The sequence below is a fragment of the Triturus cristatus genome, chromosome 2_2 (assembly GCF_964204655.1).
Source record: "Triturus cristatus chromosome 2_2, aTriCri1.1, whole genome shotgun sequence".
Classification (NCBI taxonomy): domain Eukaryota; kingdom Metazoa; phylum Chordata; class Amphibia; order Caudata; family Salamandridae; genus Triturus; species Triturus cristatus.
Genome location: NC_140582.1, coordinates 928,663,573 through 928,685,994, shown reverse-complemented (window position 1 = coordinate 928,685,994; position 22,422 = coordinate 928,663,573). Strand labels below are relative to the sequence as shown.

Below are 22,422 nucleotides of genomic sequence, written 5' to 3'. Positions count from 1 at the left end.
GGACGTTTCCTGGCTGAAATGGGTCTGTTGGCATGTATGGTTGTACTACCACTGCCTCTTCCTTCAGCCCACAATGGTCTATTATATTGCCACAGCCTCTCTTGCCAGTCATGTATTGTTGGTTTGTTGCCCCTGCCCCCCTTTCCACTGCCCTCCATAGTCTGTTGTGCTGCCACTGCCATTCCTGCCTGTCCAGTGTGGTCAAATTGTTGCCTCTGCACTCTCCTACCTGCCTTCAATGTTCAGAGTCCGTGCCCCTGGCCTCTGCCTCTCAACAGTATCCCAATGAACAACTAGATTGCTAACATTCTATATTTATTACAAAAGTGTGGAACGCCTGACGTAATCTTGATGTAATCAAAACTGTAATGCCTAGAGCATTTCCTTTAGAAATTACATATATGAGAGGGTCTTATTTGCATCAAAATTATGGTTAGTGCTCTAAAAAACTAAAATGAGGACATACTTTCTGAGTTTTCAAATAGCGACAAAGAACTGTTAAATTATTTGTAATCTTTATGTTTTTTTATCCAGTTGACCACTTGATTAAATGTTGCACCTAGGGGAGAGGATGTGGTGTTAATTCCAGAGCTGCAGACTTTGCAACTGGGGAACTAGGTTGGAGTTTCTGCTTCAGCTCAACATTCTGTGATTCTGGTCAAATCACTTAATCTCCCCATGTCTACAACCAAAATGAATTTGATCTTGTGTGATGTAACCAATGCTCATGTAAAGCACTCCAATACCTGACAAGTCTGCACTATATAAAACTGCAAATACACAATAAATAAGTGTTTTGCACACTTCTGTCATTGGGCTACAGGTGGGCTACATCTGGGGGAAATTAAATGTTTTAAGTGTTACCAGTTTATTCCAATCAAGATGGCTTCAGGTGTGCCATACTTTTGTCATAAGTAAGACAGTAAGCGCTCTAGTTGTTCTTAAGAACACTCTGGGACATTCTGTCATTGGGCTATACTTGGGCTACATCTGGGTGATATTTGAGCTACATTTGGGCTCTTTTGTCTCTAGTGGCCATCTTGGGAGATTTATTTGTTATAAAGTTTCCTCATTTCCTCATTTACTGCAGTCTCCTCAGTAGGAAATACTTTCAGTTTTTTATTTTGGTTCCATCAAGAAGGCATTCAGATGTATCACACATTTGCCATACATTCTGAATGTTAGCACTCTAGTTGCTCATTAGATCACTGTAGTAAAGCTACTGCTCACCAGGGAAGTCTGCTGCTGGTATTCAAAGTGCATGTTTCAGTCTGCATGTCAGATTTTTTTTTATGAAATAGAAGAGGATTTGAGAAGCAAAATGTGCCCTAATTTTTCTTTCTGCAGCACTAATCATAATTTCTATGGCAAAATGAACCCCCTCATTTTTTGCCTTTGTAAATTAAATGTTTTAAGTGTTACCACTTTATTCCAATCAAGATGGCTTCAGGTGTGCCATACGTTTGTCATAACTAAGACTGTTAGCGCTCTAGTTGTTCGTTAGAACACTCTGGGACATTCTGTCATTGGGCTATACTTGGGCTACATCTGGGTGATATTTGTGCTACATTTGGGCTCTTTCGTCTCTGGTGGCTATTTTGGGAGACTTATTTGTTATGAAGTTTCCTAATTTCCTCATTTACTAAAGTCTCCTCAGTAAGAAATACTTTCAGTTTTTTACTTTGATTCCAACAAGAAGGCATTCAGATGTGTCACACATTTGCCATAAATTCAGAATGTTAGCACTCTAGTTGCTTATTAGATCACTGTAGTAAAGCTACTGCTCACCAGGGAAGTCTGCTGCTTTTATTCAAAGTGCATGTTTCAGTCTGCATGTTAGAATTTTTTAATGAAATAGAAGAGGATTTGAGAAGTCACTCAAAACGTGCCCTAATTTTTTTTTCTGCATTTTTTTTAAAAATGTCATGAGTGATGTCATGAGTGATGTCACTGACCAGGTCATGAGTGATGTAATATGTGATGTCATCAGCAGTGCATTGCAGGCGCGCGAGTTATAGTTAGCTGAACTAACTATAACGGGGGTATTTCAATGGTTTTGTACGAGTGAAAAGTCCAGCTAACTATAACGCCCCTGAAACCTATGGTTTTTTCAGTGAATATATATCAGTGAGGGAAACGTGTTTGGAGCTCAAAAACGTGACACACAAACGTCAATAAGCAGCATATAACTGTGACTCATAAATTACGACCCAATTGACTCTATTAAATGGTTTTGAGGGTTTGTAAATCACCGGCAGTGTTTCGATCCAGTTGAGATAAAGGATCATCATCAGGATTCAAACACTTTAGAGAGACCGAGAGTAAAATGTAGAAAGAGGAAGGCAGGATTCTGGTTGCAAATTAAGCAGATCTGGATGTAGGGATAGGTGTGAGGTAGCTAGGCAACAGAACCGCCTTGGTCTGGAAAGAGTGGCCAGCCCTAAAAAGCACTTTTCTAAGATGACGTGTCTTAGATTTATACATTTGTTACTAATTGTGTGCAGGGCTAATGCATTTGTTTTAGAGTGGAATATAAATATATGCTGGTTAAGTTCACAGTGTGCATGCTGTTGGAACTTGTGAGGCTTGATGGTGAAAGTTTATTACAATTGAAGTATTTGGGGAGCTGGATACAAATTCCTAATGTACGTTTTGTGACTTATTGAGGAATATGTCTCAAGAGAAGATAAGGCAGACTAATTCTATGACTGGTTGGTGTAGAATATGTTTTTTATTTAACATCCTAACTATGGAATTTTGCAATGACCCGTGATTTATTGTCACTCTTGGTTGGAAACGCATTGATAAATGCGACACCCACTTTCCATACAGTTTGATAATTATTTGCACATTTATAGATGGTGCAACTTGGTTCATTATGAACATACCCGAGTTTAGAGATGGGTCATTTTCGTTGATATGAAATACAAATAAATGCTTGGAATATTTCATGTAGTTGCATACATTTTGATAACTATTTGCACATTTAAAGATGGTGTGACTTGGTTTTCCATGGATATACCTGTGTCCAATTGTGTTTAAGGATGACTTATTTCACTCTCTGAAATACAAATAGATGCTGTGTGGATTTAATGAGCTGTAGGTGTAGAATGAATTCCTTTTTCCAACATTTTAATCTGGGGTGTGTTTCTCTGAATTCATGAACTATTAGCATTCATGATTGGAAATGTATTGAAAACCATGTTATGTCTCTGGTAAATCAGGTAGAGATTGCATATTGTGATTTCGGCTTCTGACAAACAACTTAATTTGGTTGAAAATAGGAGTGATCAATGTTTAATCTGCAGAAAAGTAAATGCCAGGGCCTTACTCAAGAAGCCAATATTGCTTGCACCATCCATTGCCACTGCCTGCGCTGTCAGTGCCAGTATCAGGACAGCACTAACCATGACATTTGTGTGTGGTCATTCTGATTATTCCAGGTCACTCAAAGCTTAAGCATGGCCTGGATGGCTAGTACTATTAATTTGTAATGTATTTTGAACATGGCCACTGGAATTCTGCTATTGTGCGGCTGCTGCGTTGTTCACGTTATTAGGTTGACTGGTCACCTTTCTGTTGCTTATTTCTATATTTGGTTGTTAAACTGGTACTACTGAGGTGCAACCTACGCCCCACCAGTATTAACGGTTGGAAAAATGAGAAAATAATGAAGTAATACTATTTCAAAATATGCTGCATTGCACTGCATACTGTGGGGACTCTTCTTGCCACATAATTTAGTCAATGCTGCTGCATAATTTGGCCCTCTACTGCCGCATAATTCCAGTGGTTCTGATTCTGAATTAGGAAATCCTAGTCGATGTACTGAAAAATAGACTAACAGTGCCACCAAGAGGCAGACTGTCTTAAGTGCAGGCGTAGAGAACTAAATGCCGGTGCAGAGCACCAGAAAACACCAGCTCAAATTAAGCACTGGGAATTACTTCTCTTTTGTTTGAGAAATTGCTCGATTGCGGTTATAACGCCAATCGTTTATTATTCTTCATGAATTTAGAAAAAGTGATTTGTTTATTATGTGTGATGTCTTACTTGACAGATGTTATCCATATTAGAGCTGACCTACCAAATGTGCTATGACAGCACGTCCAAAAGAAATCTTTGCAAGCAATGTATGAAAAGAGATTCCCTCTAATTACATTTCTGTCAGATTATGAATATAGTGTATGTGGGGTTCCCTGGAAACAGTGACATAGGTATTTAACATATTAGTTCTCTTTAATAAAGGGCAACTTTGTTCTATTCTTTTGAGATGGGGCCTCAACATTTTTTATTTGGTTACATTTAGATCAGAGTACATATTTTTGTGATTTGCGGTCTTCATTATAATTCTTCTGAAAGATCCTTAAAATATACTGGGGATATAATACTACTATGATCCCACTGAAAATAATTGGGACAACAAATGAATATTTGATTTTATTCTTTTCCACACTTTCACTATTATATACACTATCATTTTTAGTTCAGAAAACTGCAGCAGATTACTAAACCGCCATCATGCAAATACAATACAAATTGGGATATTCCATCCTTTGATACCCCTGCCATACCTTCTAGGTGTCTCACAGGTTTTAATTATTATATATGTAACTAGAATTTATTGGTGTAAAAAATTTATAAGGAGAATGATGAAATGCACACTATCAGTGATTTATAGTTTCTAATGTAGAATGTCTAAGATGTGCTACAAGACTAATTACACATTGTAATTTCCAGGAAGGGAAATACACTTAGAGGCATTTGTGAGAAATACCAGCAAGAAATGAGTTACTACTTTCTTTTCTCATTTTCAAGCTGTTCAATTGAGATATAATATCATGTTTTGTCCATTTTGTTCCCTGCAGGCTTTAAATTTGAATAATTAGGATAAGATTGATATGTACAGATAGTAAAAGAAATATAACCAGTGTTTCAGTGTACTTCTAGGTAAACAGGACAAGTACTGATTATGTGTTAATAAATTAATGTTTGTGCATATTTATAACTTTTGTATGTATTTATGCATGTACCCTTACTGCCCTCATGAATTTCTAAGAAAGGAACGAAACACAGTTGTACTGGTCGGACAACGATTTTAAAATGTTATTATTCAGCAATAAAGCATTTTAAGATAAGACTTTGTGCTGATTTTGTACCTGAAAATGTGGAACATGAATGGAATCCAGTTACATAGAATAATTTGCTTCACAGAATGTTTCCGTCACAGTTGGAATTTTGCAGTGGACTATATGGATCATTTGGGCAACATGACCCAGGATGGTTAAGCACCCAACACTGAATGTATTGACTTTGCATGTAAAATGCTTTGATCACTGTTGCCTCTCTTAACTTCAAAATATACTGAATAAATTGTGGCAGGTTGAGAGATAACAATGTCTCCAAAGGTGAAAAGCCTTAAGAAAAATACCTTAACTTAAGCCACTTATAGGCATCTAACATGTGTACAACAGAAAAAAATCAATGAGGCCATATTAAGACTTCATAATCCAAGCAGAATGTGTAGCTGAGGTTGTGCAAATTTAGGCCTTCAGTGAATTTAAGAATCCATTTTTCATTGAAATGCTTGGGGAAGAGAGGAGCCTTGCCAATTGAGCGCTCTATCTCCAAACATTTTGAATTTAGGAAGCTAGCTAGCCATCAAATTAGCATAATAGGGCTGTAAGATAAATCAGATAGTCAAAAGCATGTCAACCAACAGATTTGTGTAAAACAAAGAATTTAGAAGTAGGATCTCATTTTGGTATGTAGCCAATGTAATACTCCAATGGATAAAGTAAAGTGATTTCTCTGCATCTTAGATCAGAAATGAGCCTTACTTCTTGAAGTTCAACTTTGCAAATTTTTAAGCATTTTCTTAGGTCATGAAAAAGCAGCCATCTTAAATGAAAAGCGTTCCCTGCTGGGCCCTTTGTATAACTGCCTAGGAGGGAAACTTATCGCAGTGATAAAACGCTTAAGAAGTTAAGTGAAGCTAAAACTTTTAGTGAACTCCTTTGTGAGCAATATGTTTATTATCAGTGCATTGCTAAGGTAATTGGCTCATTTATTATGGTAGTCATATCATATAATGATGCAGCAGCCATCTTAGATGAGGGACTCCCCTCAAAATCCAATGGCATTCTGTTCCTTTTTTATTGAACAGCACTCCAGGTAATGATTAAGGTTATTGATTTCTTACAACAGCTGAGCAGGCTACTCTGCCTGTTACTGCTCCGATGAGGAGTCGGATGTGAACATGCAAAATGCCATCACTCACACTGCTAGCCCCTGAAATTACTCAATGGAATAACGGGGCAGACCCATTGCCCAACTCTATTTATGTTACATGTTCATTTGAATAACACTACAACAAAGTAGGTGAGTGACCCCAAAGCCCCTTCGTATAATGTAGTGATATTTTCAGAAGTTCTTACAAACGGCTAAAGCTGTCACTGGGCCAGGAGATCTTTTAATACGGTCTTGTTTAAGGAAAAGGCCTTCCTCCTAATTATGGTGATGTTTTGTCTGTAATTAGCACTACAAAGTAATTACAAGGTGACATGTGGTCATGGCATAAAACAGCAGGACAAATACATATCTTATGATGGAATACATACAAGGAATTTTATAAAGTATCTTGGTACTCAGGTGGACTGAGGTTATGAGGAATGATTGGCCTATAAAAAAACATACAAACCAACAGATGCCTAAAAATATTTGAATAGTGCATTATATAAACAGGTGTGACACTAACACTACCTCCTGCACTATTGGAACAACATATCGCTAATGGATACACTAGATGGACTGTTTTCTATTGGAACAAATGTTTTCAACATGGACAGTCTCATCCCTTTACCTCAGATTCCATTTTGATTTCAAGGAGAACCGTGACTGCATTCAACAGCTTACGGCAATATGGTCCAATGACATTATATTCAGAGAACACTGCTGCTGTAGTGTCTTGCTACATATACAGTGTACAAAAATGTAACTACATACAATTGTGACCTTATATAAAAGGTATCTGCAACTGGCTTAACAAGAATGTAGGCTCTTATAGCTTGACTGCAGGTATACTCAGAAAACTATCCTACTTACCTTCATGGCTCTGCATTTTCTGCTGAGGATTTTGGTCAATAATTGCTAGCAGTGGTGACTTTGGCCTCTGCATTACCGGAAGTGTAGGATCCATTAATGTGATCGTGTCTCTTCCTCCTGTCACAGTAAAACAGATATTTAAATTTCTATTATCTGTTGTGCTAAATACTTCACACAAGTAAAGCATGCATAATTATAAACATAAAAAGGATTCCCATAATATTTTATTAACGTGTGCATTAATGAAATCCAAGCAATTTATGTCATAATGGAATCATACCTTCTTCAAAATATTTTGTTTAAAGCTCTGAATTAAGATTATCTGAAGAAAAGTCATAGACCAACTGATTTCAGGAGTTAGTGCAAAAGAATGAGTTACATACCTGAATCACACATTTGAAGTTCTCAATTGCTCTTCGTTAACTATATTTTTGTTATATCAAACATGGCCACCAACTATATCACATGGAATGTATTCCGTGCTTCTGTCTTGTTGGTTAATAGGAGGTATTCTGGGGAGGTTTTGGTACTATAGAGCTAGTACTTTGCTATATAAATGACAAAATTCATACTGCACGAAAAAGTGTCAAAATCCCAAAACATTAATACCTGCCTCAAAAACTCTGCAAGAGGCTGTAACAATCTTTGCAAGAATGCAGAACCTATCAACGCTTCTCCACTACTATTATTCTACAGTTGAGAACTCTTAGGACCTGAAGATTTACTTCACATGAAGTGATGGATAATTATCCACAGCTCTGTCAACCCTAGCTGATATTACTGAGTGAAGCCAATTACATTGTTTTCTGCATTGGAACCAAGGTAAAGCATGTCCCATCCATGGAACTAAAATAGCCTACTGATGGAAAGTGGTGGCTTGTGTCTCTCTAAAACCAATGAAGTGATTGGTGCACAATTCTTTTAAGTCTGAAATCTTATTGATGAGTTATAATCGCATTTGAAAAATTTAGGAGTGTGTGGTGGGTGTGATCTGAAGTACAGTGCAATCATTGCAGAGATTGCCACAAACTAGGCTTTAATGTATGGTAGAGTACGTTTACAACGTGGCCTACTTCAGAAGCCTTACATGGTGTGCATGAGACCCACAAGAGTGCTCCAGCCATGGTGCTGACTGTAGAAACGGCTATTAAGCAGAGGAGTGTCCGACTGATAAAATAGTAGTTTATTAATGAATACCTGACTGACTGGTTCTATGGCTAAAAGGCTAAAAGGCTTTATGCATCATGAAAGTGGTTTACCAAGTATTGTAGCCTTGTTGGGAGTCATCTCTTATGGCAAGATTTTTTCATCTGAGGTGGCGAGGTGCGGTCGGTATACCATATACTGTAGTCCTACCGGAGGAAACGCATGTGTAGGTATTCAGCATTGCTTCTAACTGCAGTATAGGAACTTTATACCATTACGGAAGAGGTTTTGGCTAAGAATTTTTATGATTAGCTCAAGCATTGGTTAAAACGAAGCAAAAGATATATTTCTAAACTTGATATTATACCTTGTGGACACTAATTTAATTGTCACTATGTGTGTCAAGGAGCTAAAGAGGGACATGTGCTATATTACCATGAATATATCCTCATTCCATAAATTCAGCAGTCCAGAGGGGTGGGTTGCCACTAGTATGGTGTGTGGGGGCCTGGAGGAACTTTCCACAAAACGACTGCATTTTCAATTTATATTTCTCAGCTCACCAAGATTTCAAGCAGGTACTTTAGTATGCACTGTGTTAACAATATGGTGTAGGAAATACTTAAAGCTGTTCTTTTTAAAGAAGGGAAGAAGGATCCTAGAAATGTATTGAGTAATTTGCAATTCTGAATCTGTAATGTTTATTTTAGACTAAATACGTATTTTAAAAACATTTGTAACCTTGAAATGTTTGAGATTGTTGTAAATTGAAGATTTGTGGTCTCTGATGAGAACTTTCTATGGACTACTGTGTATGCAAAAGGTAAACAAATGAATAAAGAAGATGAAGTTACCACTTGATCACCTAGGTTAATCGGCACAGAGCCAATCTTCTTACAGGCTGTGAAAACGTGGAGAATAGGTGTCCTTGAAGTCACTGATTGCTTGGATGACTGGGCTTTAGTTGTGATGTACATTGTGTGTTGAACACAATAACTGACGCCTTTCAGGGCTTTTTTCTTTTTTGTGTTCGCTGAACCATAACTGACGTCTAGCTTTATTATTCATAATTAAATATGCCAATGTTACCATGTTTTAGGGTGAGAGCAAATGCATTCTAGCACTGGTTAGCAGTGATAAAGTGCTCACAATCCTAAGGCCAACAAAAACGAATTCAGCAAAAGGTAGGAAGAGGAAGGCAAAACATTTGGGGGTGACCCTGCAGAAAGAGCCATTTTCCAACACACTTCACATCTAATGCTTTAACAACTTTGTTCCAGACATACGAACTGGACCAGTCTAACAATGAATCTCTTGGCTCTAACAAAATAAAGGTACTGTATCAGGGACATAAAAGACTAACAACTCCTGCACCTGAACTATGCCATCTGTGAATCTACCCTGCCAGGTGGTGCCACCCTAAGCCTGGACTCTTGGAAGTTGGCCTAAGGTGCTTCCAGCGGAACCGACTCATCTTCTCAGCTGGGCGATGCAACCCCGAGCAGAACCGATACATCTCCTTAGCTGAGTGGCACAGAACTGATCCATCGCAGCTGTTGCATGGATTGGACCTCTCGCAAAAGACTTGCATCGCCACACCCTCCTGCATCTGGGACCGACGCATTGCTAGAACTGGTCCTGATGAATGCCCCAGAACCCAGAGCAGGGTCACAAAAAGGCAGGAACATGTTTACTTCCAAACAGAATATCTCCAGATCCCCCTTCATGTTTTTGTTAATCTAGTCTAGTGGAGGTACCTGAATAAAATTAAGCACACAGCACTTAAACTTGCATCAAATGTAGCACTCAGCAAGTTACACCCAGTGCAGGTGTAAATGGTTCCTTCCAGACTCAGTGGGTGAGGTGGAGTACAAAAATGGAGGGGTAAAACATTTTCGATTTACTAACAAATTTGGCATGGTTTCATTGATCTGCCCAAAATTTGACATAGATTTAGCAGGTATTGTCTAGTGTTGGTTTTCGCAATTTCATGCAGGTCCGTTGGTTAGGCTAAAAGAAGTGTTCATTTTGTAATAGGTTTGGTAGCAATTGATGAATTTGCACACAATTGTGCAGATGTTTTATAAGGATTAGCTTTCTGTATGAATAAAATTTGCATTTAGCCAACCAGGAGAGGATTTTAGACTCACTACACTTTATACACCTACCACTCTTCCTCTCATTCATACCCCATGGGATCCCTTCCCCTTTGTGAATGTATGTAAAAGCATTTTCTAAGAGCAGGCAGTAGTCCCATGGACCACTGCCTGCGCTTAAAAATTCAAAGGTAAAGTTTTTTTTTCTTTTTAGGTCTCGCCTAGGCAGCGCTTGCGCTGTCTCGTTGAGACATGCAGTATACACTATAGCATGGAAGCTTCGTTGAAGCTCCGCCCACTCTCCACCCATCATTTTCATTGGCTTGTGTCTTAAATGCTGCCTTCCGATTGGTTGTAGGCTTGTTAGTCCCGCCTTATGATGGACATGTCTTCATTTGTGTCCTTCCACGGCTATTGGCCCCTTTACTGCACAGACTACTTTCTTCCTGGGCCTCCCTCCCATGCCTTCTCACGCCCTTGTACTATTGCATTACCAATGCTTGTTCATTGCCAATGCTTGTTTTATTTGTCTCTCCCCACCCCCATCTGAGATCCCCCTTTAATTATTACAGCCCACTCGAGGCTCAAGTCGGTATTTGTTGGTGCCACCTCCTCCCTTTAATTCTCTGCACTGTTTGTTTCAGTTGCTACATTTGACAGTGTTTTTAAAATTATATGTCTCCACGTGTTGTGTATCTCTCCCCACCCTCCTCCGAGATCGCTGTTTATTTATTTAAGATTAGGTAATACAGCCCACACTGAGGATCGAACCCTGCTCTCTCCCCACCCTCCTCCGATGTTTATTTATTTAAGATTAGGTAATACAGCCTACACTGAGGATCGAACCCTGATCTCCAGCTGCAAACTCAGCTGCTTTACATGTCAAGCCACCTCCTTGCTTCAAGACAAGCTTCTTACAGGGCTTTATCTTTGTTTCCCGAGTCACCCTCCCACAATGCACCCACCCTTAACCCCTTCCTCCCTCTCGCTTTCCCTGAGCTCCGCCGTAAGTGCATAGGAAGTGTGCAAGCGCTATCGCTTTAAATGAAAACAGCCTCAGAGCTCTCTTCCAGAGCCCCGCCCTGCATCACAGAATGATTCTCGGGAAGTTGGTGCGCATGTGCTTCCTCCATTCTAGTGCCTGCATCGTCATAGCAGCTATAGTCTGAAGAGGTTAGGACCAGTGATCGAAGTGGCACGGCGTGCCCCTACTTCTTAAATTCAACTGATTCTGTACCCCTACTTCTTTTTTTAAAACGTGTCCCAGGACGGCTGAAATAGCCTACAGATAAGGTTCGGCGTGCGGTGGCGGGTGAGCAGTGAAGGAAAAGGACTGACTCTTCCTTCATGCCCAGATAAGTCAAGGACAGTGTCCACTTCTGCTTTGCCACTGTCAGCTGTCTCTTAATCCCTCTCTTTCGGTCTCACTCCTCCCCACTTACTGAAAACCGTATCTTCAAGCTACGGTTCTCGCCCTCTCTCTCCTCTGCTCGTGTGAAATGGATCAAAAAAAGAAAAACATGCTGGAAAGCTAATCTTTTTCTTACATTTTTCTATTCCAAAGTGTAGCCTCTGGATGGAGAGAAATAGGTTCAAAATCTGAAAAATAAATAATTAAAGCAAGATGAAGTTGACGCAAAACAGCCAGATTGGTTTTCTTCTTCACACATAAACACATTAGCGCCACTTCGTAGAGTTTGCCAGTGAAGCGCTACTTTCGTTTTCTCATCTTTCTTTGAAAAACATTGTTTTCCACAGGTGGGGAAGTGCACCATTCCTGAAGGTACTACAATTCCTGGTTAATGTGTTCAGGGATGTGGTCTTTTTAAACCATACTGCTCACGTTCTGTAAGGATAGAAGCAATGGACATTAAAACGGGTCCCTTCTGGGACAAAATCACTAATTGATTTCTGAATAATGAGTATATAAAATCATTAAGCTAACCATGTTTTTCCTGCTTATATTTCACATGCTTTACTTAATTTTGCCTTCCCTATGAGGGTTTGCTTTTTCCAGGATGTTACTTTTTTTTCAGGCAGCATATTTCTCTAGTCCAGTATGTAATTTGAATTGAGTCGCATCCAGGTGTTTATATGGGGGCACAATCGGGATGTAGTTGAAGGCATTGCGACTTTCTCTCAGTGGGGCAGTATGATGTTCAGTGAGGGGGGAGGATGTGGCACTATGGTCAGAGCTGCGGAATTTGGAACTAAGGAACCAGGTCCAGCCTTCTTGACCAGTCCCCCAGACCACTCTCCTGAGAGAGCACATTCCCATGCCAAACCTTAGAAGGCCCGCAAGACCTTAGAAGTGCTGGTGTCTTAGCACCAGCAGGTGGACCCTACTGATGGCAAGTGTGGGGTAAACTTCAAGGCTTGTCCACCACAATCCATACTAAATTTCACCTCCAGTATTGCGGGCAGGCCTACAAAGTAGCACATCCTAGAGCAACAGTAACTCTGTCACTGAGGTCACAGGACCTTTGAGCAGGGTGGCTCTAGGGCGGTGGGATCGCATCGGGCGCTAACTTCGAGTAGGGTCATCATGTTTGCAAGTATATTATGGTTTTAAATGTTCTTGCTTCCTTTTTCCTGGCATACAGCAATTTTCGACAACAATAAAATTCCCATGATAACTCTGGTGATTAATGTTCTTCTAGAGGGAGGTCAGAGATTTCTCTAGTGGAAGTTTTGACTCATCGAAAGGTAGCGAAGAGTGTTAATGTGCCTGCTGCAAAGAACATGTACCATTCAGATCACAAAGTGCACAGAATGTAAATAGGTCAGTGGGTTACTGCTTTTGTCAGAGAGATCCTTTTGTTACTTGCAGTTTACAAGTTAAAATACTACTGTCATCTAAGAGCTGCATGCAAACTGCAAGGTATAAATTAGAGCATTATGTTTTTCCCCCCAGTCTTTGATTATCCTAATGTTGCAAAAAGTGTTCATTTGGATATGAATCAATTCTGATTATTAAAGAGAACCCCCAACCTTGGTTTTACGTTTTAAATTCAGAGTTTGTTCTTCTCCAGACCAATCCCTATTAGACTGTACTGCCTACTAGTGTGGTTGTCATGTGAATCCTACACCTTGTAGTCCTTTATCTTATGTAAAACTTCCTATACAGTGATTTACACACAAATGATTGATTGTCTCTGTGTAATGTGTGTGATGTAAGTGCTCTGACACCGTACACTGATTTCAGTGGCTCTGTAAATCTAACTAAATGCATGTGAGAGAGAGAGCGTGGTTATGGAAACTTGAGGGGCACTGTTAAAGGGTAGTAGTGAGGGAATCCGTGGCAGAGGTGGTCATTGAGGGGCACCAACAAAGTGGAAGAGGTGTGGCGCCGCAGCCAGGGCGACTGACTCTGGAGCTGGGGATTACGGTTCAATCCCCGGTGCCGGCGGCAGATTAGCCCAGCACCATGTGACTCTGGGCAATAGCTTGCTTAATCTTCCTGACGACCCCCAGCGCCTAAAGACCCTTACGGGTGATTGTTCACGCTTTACAAATGGGGATATTATTATTCAACAAACATTGTTGCACATGTCGCCACCAGCGCTAAAGCTGGCCCTGCCCTTGAGGCCAGTCTGCCTCGCCCATTGGTACCTCCATTGGCCTAGTTTCAGCAGTAGTAGCTGCAACTTACTAGGGATTGACAATGCAGGATTTGCATACACACCAAACTAAGGGGCATATGTACAAACCCCTATCGCCACCACAACGTACCTTTTCCGACGTTGTGGTGGCGATAGGGGCTTTCCCTTATTTACAAGGCAGCGTTAAGCCACTTAACTTGGCTTAACGCTGCCTTGTAAATAAAGCCCCCTTTCACGCAATCGTTAACGTGAAAGGGGTGGGCAGTGGGTGTTGCAGTAGGCGTTCCACCGCAACACCCATTGATTTTGACGCTGCCCCCTATGTACAAGGGCAACATGCATAGGAGGCAGCGCCAAATTTAAGACCAGGGAAAACCTGGTCTTAAGTTGGCGAAACGAGGAGAAATACTTTATTTCTCCTCGTTTTTGCTTTTTCCATGTGTGCTGCCTTATGCCGCACACATGGAATAAACACAATGCCATGGATTGTTTATGTACAGGAAGGTTCCCCCTTCCTGTACATAAAGAATCTGTAAAAAAAATGCCATTTTCTGACTTTCATGTGTGCTGCATGAGGCAGCGCAAATGAAAGTGACAAAATGGCATTTCAGGATTGTTTATGTACAGGAAGGGACACCTTCCTACACATAAACAATCCTTCCCTGCACGTAGAAACCCTTGCACTAAGGTGCAAGGGTGCTTGCGTTGGCGCTACACTGCTAAGTGTAGCACCAGCACAGGGGGAAACGCAAGGCTGAACCATATTGTTCTAAATATGGTGCAGCCTTGAGTTTCTGAAGTGGCGCAGTGAGGCGTTAAGCCATTACGGCTAACACCTCACTCCGCCACTTCACTTGTACATATCTCCCTAAGTTTGCGAACTTCACAGTCTCTCTGCTTCATGCACAAGCACTTTTAACATGTGCTGCCTGCTTTGGGGCCATTGGCATTATGCAGCAATGGTGGACAAAATGATGCCGCAGCGTTGACTAAATTAAGCAGGAAAAAAAAAGCTGCGGCGTAATGCAATATATTTTCTGATACTTATTATTTTGAAATTTTTACACATACTAACTCTCTGGGAAAATGTTGCCTCATTAGTACCAGTGTAACATACACATGCAGTAGTGAGAGAGGTGATCAGTCAACCTTTGCAAAGGGCCGTCCACTTTGCAGCAACATGTCACATTTTTTAGTAACTTTTGACCTGTTTCAGCTACAAATAAATTATTAGTTAAAAATGTCAGATTATGCAGCAGATTATGTATTATGTGTCAAATATGGCAGAGCCATAATTATATAGAAAACGTTTGCAAACTAGGATATTTTGCCATTCATGTTTGAACTGCTATTGTGGAAAAAGAGAGATGTGCTGATGACAGAAACGCCATGGCTCGGAGACAAATAGCTTGTGCTTTCACTTTTAACCGTATGTGGGACATTCTGTGATTGAAAACATATCCCACGTTGTGAATGTTTTTAATGTCAATAACTCATATTAAGCTTTAAATAATCATGTGTATCCATTGGTTGAATTAAATAACATAATAATCTGTAACTGGTCAGTAAAATGTCAAACAAATACAAAAAATTGGGATGTTTTCCGCATTCTGGCCACACCTCTGACTCCGCCCACTGATCCAGTCCTCTGGTTATTCCCGCCCTCTGATTCTCCGCCCACAGTTCCCCTACTTTTTTCCCCCCACTTCGACCACTGGTTAGGACTGACTCTTTGCTTCCAGGGCCCCATATTTTCAGATCAAATGACACACGTGAGATAACCAGTGGAACTACTTCATATAAATGAACCCAACCCAATTGTGGTAACTACTTATTTTGAACGAAAGTTTCCTCGCCTGGAGTACAAGCAGGAATGCACACGCAGTCCCTGCCTTGTTTTTTTGGCAGTTACTTTTTCTGTGCAGCTGCTTATAGGTGTATGTGTCCATATAAATGTATTTGCCCATCAGAAAAGTTTGTGTGCACAGCCGACGAATGTTTGTGATCCAAAGCAAGCATGCCATGTGCCCCAGCAGGACAAAATACTTGAAAATAAACACCGGAAATAAATCTGGTGCAAGGTAAAAGAACGCTATAATTACGACTTTTAATAGCTATTACCCATACTTTAAATGGCGGACGCACGTCGTGTCATCATTAATTTCAGTGGAATTCCATCCACTACAAGTATATCGATTTTTTCATGAAGAAAAAGTTTTAAACCGCATTCTTAATGATGAATTTAAGATGGGTAAATACTGTGGGAGTGGATTGATTGCATTTGCCTTGAACCAGTGCACGAGGTTAATGCGATAAGATTCTGACATCGCTGGTAACTTTGACACTAATTGGAGATTGGGTTGCATGTTAAAATACGAGAGTCAGCATATAAAAATTCCCAGAAGGTTTGCAGCGAGGGTTCCGTGCGTGGGCGGGGCCATGACGGAGCGGTTCCGTCATGCGCATCGAAGGTTATAGTTGTGGCCCATATCGGCACCTCTTCTCCTAGTCCAGAAAACATGCAAGACCTCCCTGCAGGCAAATTCACAATTTCCTTGCTATCAATACCGCCTCCTCTCCCTCTGGCGTACATGGATTCTGAAAGGTATTTTCTGCTTTTGAAAGATGTGTTCATGCTGCTGCTTTTGAATGCATAATGTTAATTAGCAATGCAAGGCAAGATATATATCCGTCTGATGCATTAGAAATCTACAGACCAACTTTACATTTGCATTTACATTTGTAATGTGGTGCTTTTAAACGTGTCAGGTTACTTCAGAGTGTGGCGTGGCAGTATATAATCTTGCTATAGGGTATTCGCTCAGAGTATTTTTTTAAAATCCTGTCCTCCGTTATATAACAAGACATGTTTGCTCACAAACAGCAGCTGCATTCTTGTGTAGTGTCTAACTGCTAGTGCCTGCCCATGCTTTCTCATATTTACCCCAAATTATGTCAAAGTGAATGTAACTGTTCATAATGTCAATACCTGTTTTAAGCAGAGTCCTACTGGTAAATTAAGAGTGAGTTGAGCGGAAAATAATTTTTTTTAAAGGTACATGGAAAAATAAATGAGTTTATTTAATGCCACCCCCAGTTTGGAAAGATTATTACAAAAAGCCCGATTTTATATGGCAAGTTCGTCACCCACGAGATGGTCCAGTAGCTCTCTCTGGTGCATCCATTTAGAGAGTTATTAGGTCTTTCTGGTCCTCAATGTTTAGTACCCAAGTTCAAAAAGTTCAGGAACACCTAGGCTTCAACCAAATACAGTGTTTCAACTTCCTGGCCACCTTTTTGAAGGCATTAACATTAGCAGCAGTGAGGCAGGATACTTGCATATTTAGGGTTCATTGAGTTAAGAGCCGCCGCCCACGTCCGGTGTGACCATTGTTCCCATACCTGGCGTGTCGCGCAGTTTGGTGCTTACTTTCCCTCCATGTTGAAGAACAGTAGATGTTTCAGCACCCAGGCTAATGTGCTGCATAGCTAAATACATATAAGATCCCAATGGCGAGACCGATTGGCATTGCCAATGCTTGTTTGTAATAGCAGCCCGTTTTCCTTTAAGGAAAACGGGCTCCTTTACAAAAAAAAAATTGCTTTATTTAAAAGCAATCATGGACATGGTGGTCTGCTGACCTAGGCAGGTCACCATCCCCCTGATTTTTGCGATTCCTATGAGGTCGCATATTGCGACCTACCTCATTAATATTCAAGTGGTAGGTTATTTGCGATCCCCTAGAAATCCTAGAAAGTGTTAAACACACTATCATGCACTCCCTTTTGGCAATTTTCTAATTGCGAATCGCAAGGATTCGCAATTAAGAAATCGCAAAATGGTTTGTTGATGCATCTGGCCTGTTAGGTAAATATGAAAAAAAAAGATATACTTAGGTTTTGTTTTAGAAGCAAGCAGGACTTGGTACAGGTGAGTAAAGGAATATGCTACTTACTAGTATGCATCTGTTCTTGGCATGCAGAGCAGCAGATCTACACACTATGCATAGATCGCCATCTGGTGTTGGGCCCGGATGTTTGCACTTGTTTTTGTCTTGGAAAGTCTTTGGAAGTCACGAGGTAGGTGACTCCTCCTTTGGATCATAGTGCGCATGGGCATCGGCTCCATCCTCAGATTGTTTTTCGCCAGCAGGGAAATGATGGAGGTTTGTAAGAAACAGGAAAGATGCCCATGTATGCTGTATCTAAATAAGATAATACTGGAACCGATAAAGGTAGCCGGGGAGGCGGGTGGGCATGTGTAGATCTGCAGCTCTACATGCCAAGAACAGATGCATACTGGTAAGTAGCATATTCCGTTCGAGGCATATGAGCTGCAGATTACACACTATGCATAGATTGTATAGCAGTATCCCCTCCTAGCGGCGACCACCAGTATCTGTTGCAGTAGTTTGAAATAGTGTTTTGAGTACAGCTTGGCCCACACTAGCCTGTTGTTTAGTTTGCACATCTACACAATAGTGTTTTGTGAATGTGTGCGGTGTAGACCATGTAGCTGCTCTGCAGATATCATCTAAGGGAATGTTCCCTAAAAATGCCATTGAAGCCCCTATCTTTCATGTAGAGTGGGCTTTAGGAGGAACATATAATGTATGTTTTGCTTTGTGGTAGTAAATTTGTATGCATTTGACAAGCCACCTAGCTATCCCAGATTTTGATATGGGGTTGCCCTTGTGTGGTGGTGAGAAAGACACGAATAGTTGTTTGGTCTTACGAAAAGGTTGTGTTTTCTCGATGTAGTAAAGCAGTGCTCTTTTGACATCTAAGGTGTGGAGAGCTCTTTCCTCGACTGTTTGTGGCTGCGAGAAAAATACGGGCAGGTCCACAGATTGATTGAGGTGGAAGGGAGAAATTACTTTAGGGAGGAATTTAGGATTAGTTCGGAGAACAACTTTATTATGATGCATCTGCAGAAAGGGTTCCTGAATGGTTAGTGCTTGTAGTTCAGACAAGTGGGCGCAACAGATAATTCAATCAGGCTACTGTCTCGAACTAACATCTACCCCCCCCAACATACCACCCAAACAGCGTCCAATATCACAAGAACATTTGTTACTGCTAAAGCAGGAGGTAATCTCCCTCCTACAAAAAAGTGCAATAGAACCAGTTCCCCTGCACCAACAAAAAAAAGGACTTTACTCCCTGTATTTTCTCATACCAAAAAAAGGACGGCTCTCTAAGGCCTATTCTAGACCTCAGACCCCTAAACCTATACATACACTCAGACCATTTCCACATGGTCACACTCCAGCAGGTCCTTCCTCTGCTTTCACAGGGCGACTTCCTTGCTTCCCTAGACCTCAAAGATGCCTATTTCCACATTCACAACGCTCGCAGGAAATATCTTGGATTCGTAGTGGACGGTTAGCATTATCAATTCAAGGTACTCCCAATCGGAGTCACCACAGCACCACGAGTGTTTACCAAGTGCCTAGCAGTGGTGGCAGCACACCTAAGAAGACAGCACATCCACGTCTTCCCATATCTGGACGACTGGCTCATAAAAGCCAGCTTATACAATCAGTGTGTACAACACACTCACGCCACTATTCAACAACTTCACAACCTGGGGTTCACAGTAAACCACGCCAAGTCTCATCTGCAACCGTCCCACACACAACAATACCTCGGGTCCACAATAGACACCTCAAGGGCGCTAGCCTATCCCAGTCCCGCCAGGATAGCAAGCATGCAAACTCTTCTCACCAAATTCCAACCGCAACACACTCTTCCAGAGTGTTCATGCAACCCATAGGGATGATGGCCTCTTGCATATTCATAGTGCCTCATGCAAGACATCCAGATGCGTCCTCTCCTAGAGTGCTTAGCACGCCAATGGAACCAGGCTCAAGGTCAGTTAACAGATCTGGTGTTGGTAGACGGTCGTACTTATTGCTCTCTGCAGTGGTGGAACACCAAGAACCTTTCCAAAGGGCGACCGTTCCTAGAGCCGATTCCTCAAATAGTTATGACGGCAGACGCATCGCTCTCCGGCTGGGGAGCTCACCTACTACATCACACCATGCAGGGAAGGTGGACACCTCAACAAAAGTTACTCCACATCAACCACCTGGAGTTACTAGCCATATTCCTAGCCTTAAAAGCATTTAAAAAATAAATATCAGGCAAGTCTGTCTTAGTCCGCACGGACAACATGACAGTCATGTACTACATACAAAAACAAGGCGGGACACACTCTCTGCAGCTCTCTCAGCTAGCACAGAACATATGGAGGTGGGCTATACCTCAGAACATTTTTCTCCTAGCCCATAGGCACGCATTGGAGACTACAAGGGAGTCTAGAGGTGCAGGGCCTTTAATGTAGGCTGGATCAGTAGGGGCAGCCTTATACTTTTTCTCTATTCTAGGGTTGATGACTCAAGCCCTGACCGGGTCTTTAAAGACCTCTGGTGCATTCTTTTTTTTTTTTTGAAACCGTTTATTACAGGTCTTAAAAGTATACAAGTATGGGCCCACAACCTTCCGGCCGGCCGCTAGCAATGGTAGGAACATACGACATACATTTATGGAACACGTGGTATTACGGATGAGCATTTCTCAGTAGATAACAATGTCAAAGGCCACATCATCCAGACCCCATTATGCGGTTTCATTTTAAATTAAGAACTACAAAAATTAAAACCACACCCACAAGGCAACCCACAATCAAAAATAGCAGCACGTGCTCCCCTAGAGGGGGGATCCCAACTATACACAAAAGTATAAAGAGGGGGAAGAGAACAGAGCGAGGACTGGGGGAACCCAATGCCCGGCAGCGGGGGAATGAGTCGGCTAAGGGGATGGGGCTGGCGAGGCATCAGGCAGCAGCGGTGGTGCACAGATACCCCCTCGGTAGGCGTTCCAGGGGCCCCATACTTTCACCCATGTCCCAGGCTTACCTCTCGCCACATACACCACCTTTTCTCGAAACATGCACCAGTCCATGTGTTCTTTCCAGGCCGAGACCGTCGGGGGCCTCTGGGATCCCCACAGTTGAGCAATATCACGCTTAGCTATCATGTATCCCAGAGTCACCCACCACGTCTGCGGCGCCGAGTAATCAGTCGGTTCCCACACATTCAACAGGCATCTTCTCGCTTCAGGCAACAGCGCCACATGCGTAACCAGTCGCAGCACCTCATGCACACCACGCCAGAACCCCTCCACCTCCGGGCACTCCCACAAAATATGCAGAAAGGTCCCCAAAGCACCACACCCACGCTTACACAACCCATCTCCCGCATAGCCCATACGCAGAAGCTTTGGCCCCGTCATGTAGACCCGGTGGAGTATCTTGAGCTGGACGAAGCGAAGGCGAGCCGGTATGGCCACCTCCTTCGGGGAGGCCACCGCGGAGGTCCAGTCCTCGTCGTCCAACTCCAGCCCGTCGGCAACCCAAGCCGCACGAAGGGCAGTCAGCAGGCCCGAGCGGTCGTTTATCAGCTTTTGTAGATCAGTGAGATTGTGCTGTCCGGGACGTGTCCATCCAGCACTCTATCCTCCAGGGGGGAATATTCCGGGATGGAGGCAACGTCCGAGAAGACGGAGCCCAGCGCATGACGGACCTGCAAATACCGAAAGTATTCACTGCCCTGCAACTGAAATTCCGTCTGCAACATATCAAACGTTTTAAATCCTCCCCTCGTCCAGAGATCCCCCACTTTACTGATACCTATTATGTCCCACTTCTCAAAGCCCTCAGAGGTCCACAGGGAGCCTAACCGCTCAGACGCGTATAGTGGTGACGCCCGGGTCAAACGGTCCTTCCACCCCATAGCTGCATTGGCCGCGTGCCAGACTTGCACCATGACACGCGTGGGGCCCGTCAGACGAGCATCGGGCGCGCCAGAGTAGAGCGCTCGATTGTAGTCGCCACCTGGCAGGAGCATCTTGTCCATTTCAAATGCCGGGTTTAAGGCGGGCCCGTATAGGCCATGGTTAATGGCAGCGAGCTGGGAGGCCCAATAGTACCGTTTAATATCCGGGAGGGCAATCCCCCCGTCAAACCATGGGAGCGTCAGCTTCGCCAGGGCAATGCGCGGCCTCCCGTCCCAGAACAGGCGGCGTTGCAGACTCTCCACCTCACGGAAGTAGCGCGCCGGGACTAAGTCCATAGTGTTCTGCAAAGCGTACAAGAAACGCGGCAGAGACATCATCTTGAACAATGCCGCCCGGCCGAGTGGCGAAAGCGGCAGGCGCCGCCAGCGTGCGACATCTACCCGCAGATGCTGGAGGGGGGGAAGCAGATTCCGTTCATACCGGGCCTCCGGGTCCAGAGTAATGAAGACACCCAGGTACCGAAATCCCTGCGGGGCGATCTGAATCGGACAGCCCCGCGGGAGAATGGGAGCCTCCCCAGAGAGAACATACACACACGATTTAGCCCAGTTGATGACGAGACCGGAGTTACGACCAAACGAGTGTAAAACATCAACTAGCACTATAAGTGATTT

The 22,422-nt window shown here is 42.4% G+C and overlaps 1 protein-coding gene across 4 annotated transcripts in view; it reads right to left on the bottom strand.

The window, feature by feature from the left end:
• Positions 1 to 22,422, bottom strand: part of CCDC149 (coiled-coil domain containing 149) — a 447,317-nt gene that overhangs the window by 37,146 nt on the left and 387,749 nt on the right. For all 4 annotated transcript variants that reach the window (XM_085642338.1, XM_085642336.1, XM_085642339.1 and 1 more), the window contains exon 11: positions 7,105 to 7,221. In XM_085642338.1, coding sequence (XP_085498464.1) covers positions 7,105 to 7,221 — 117 coding nt within the window. The remainder of the gene's footprint in view (positions 1 to 7,104; positions 7,222 to 22,422) is intronic.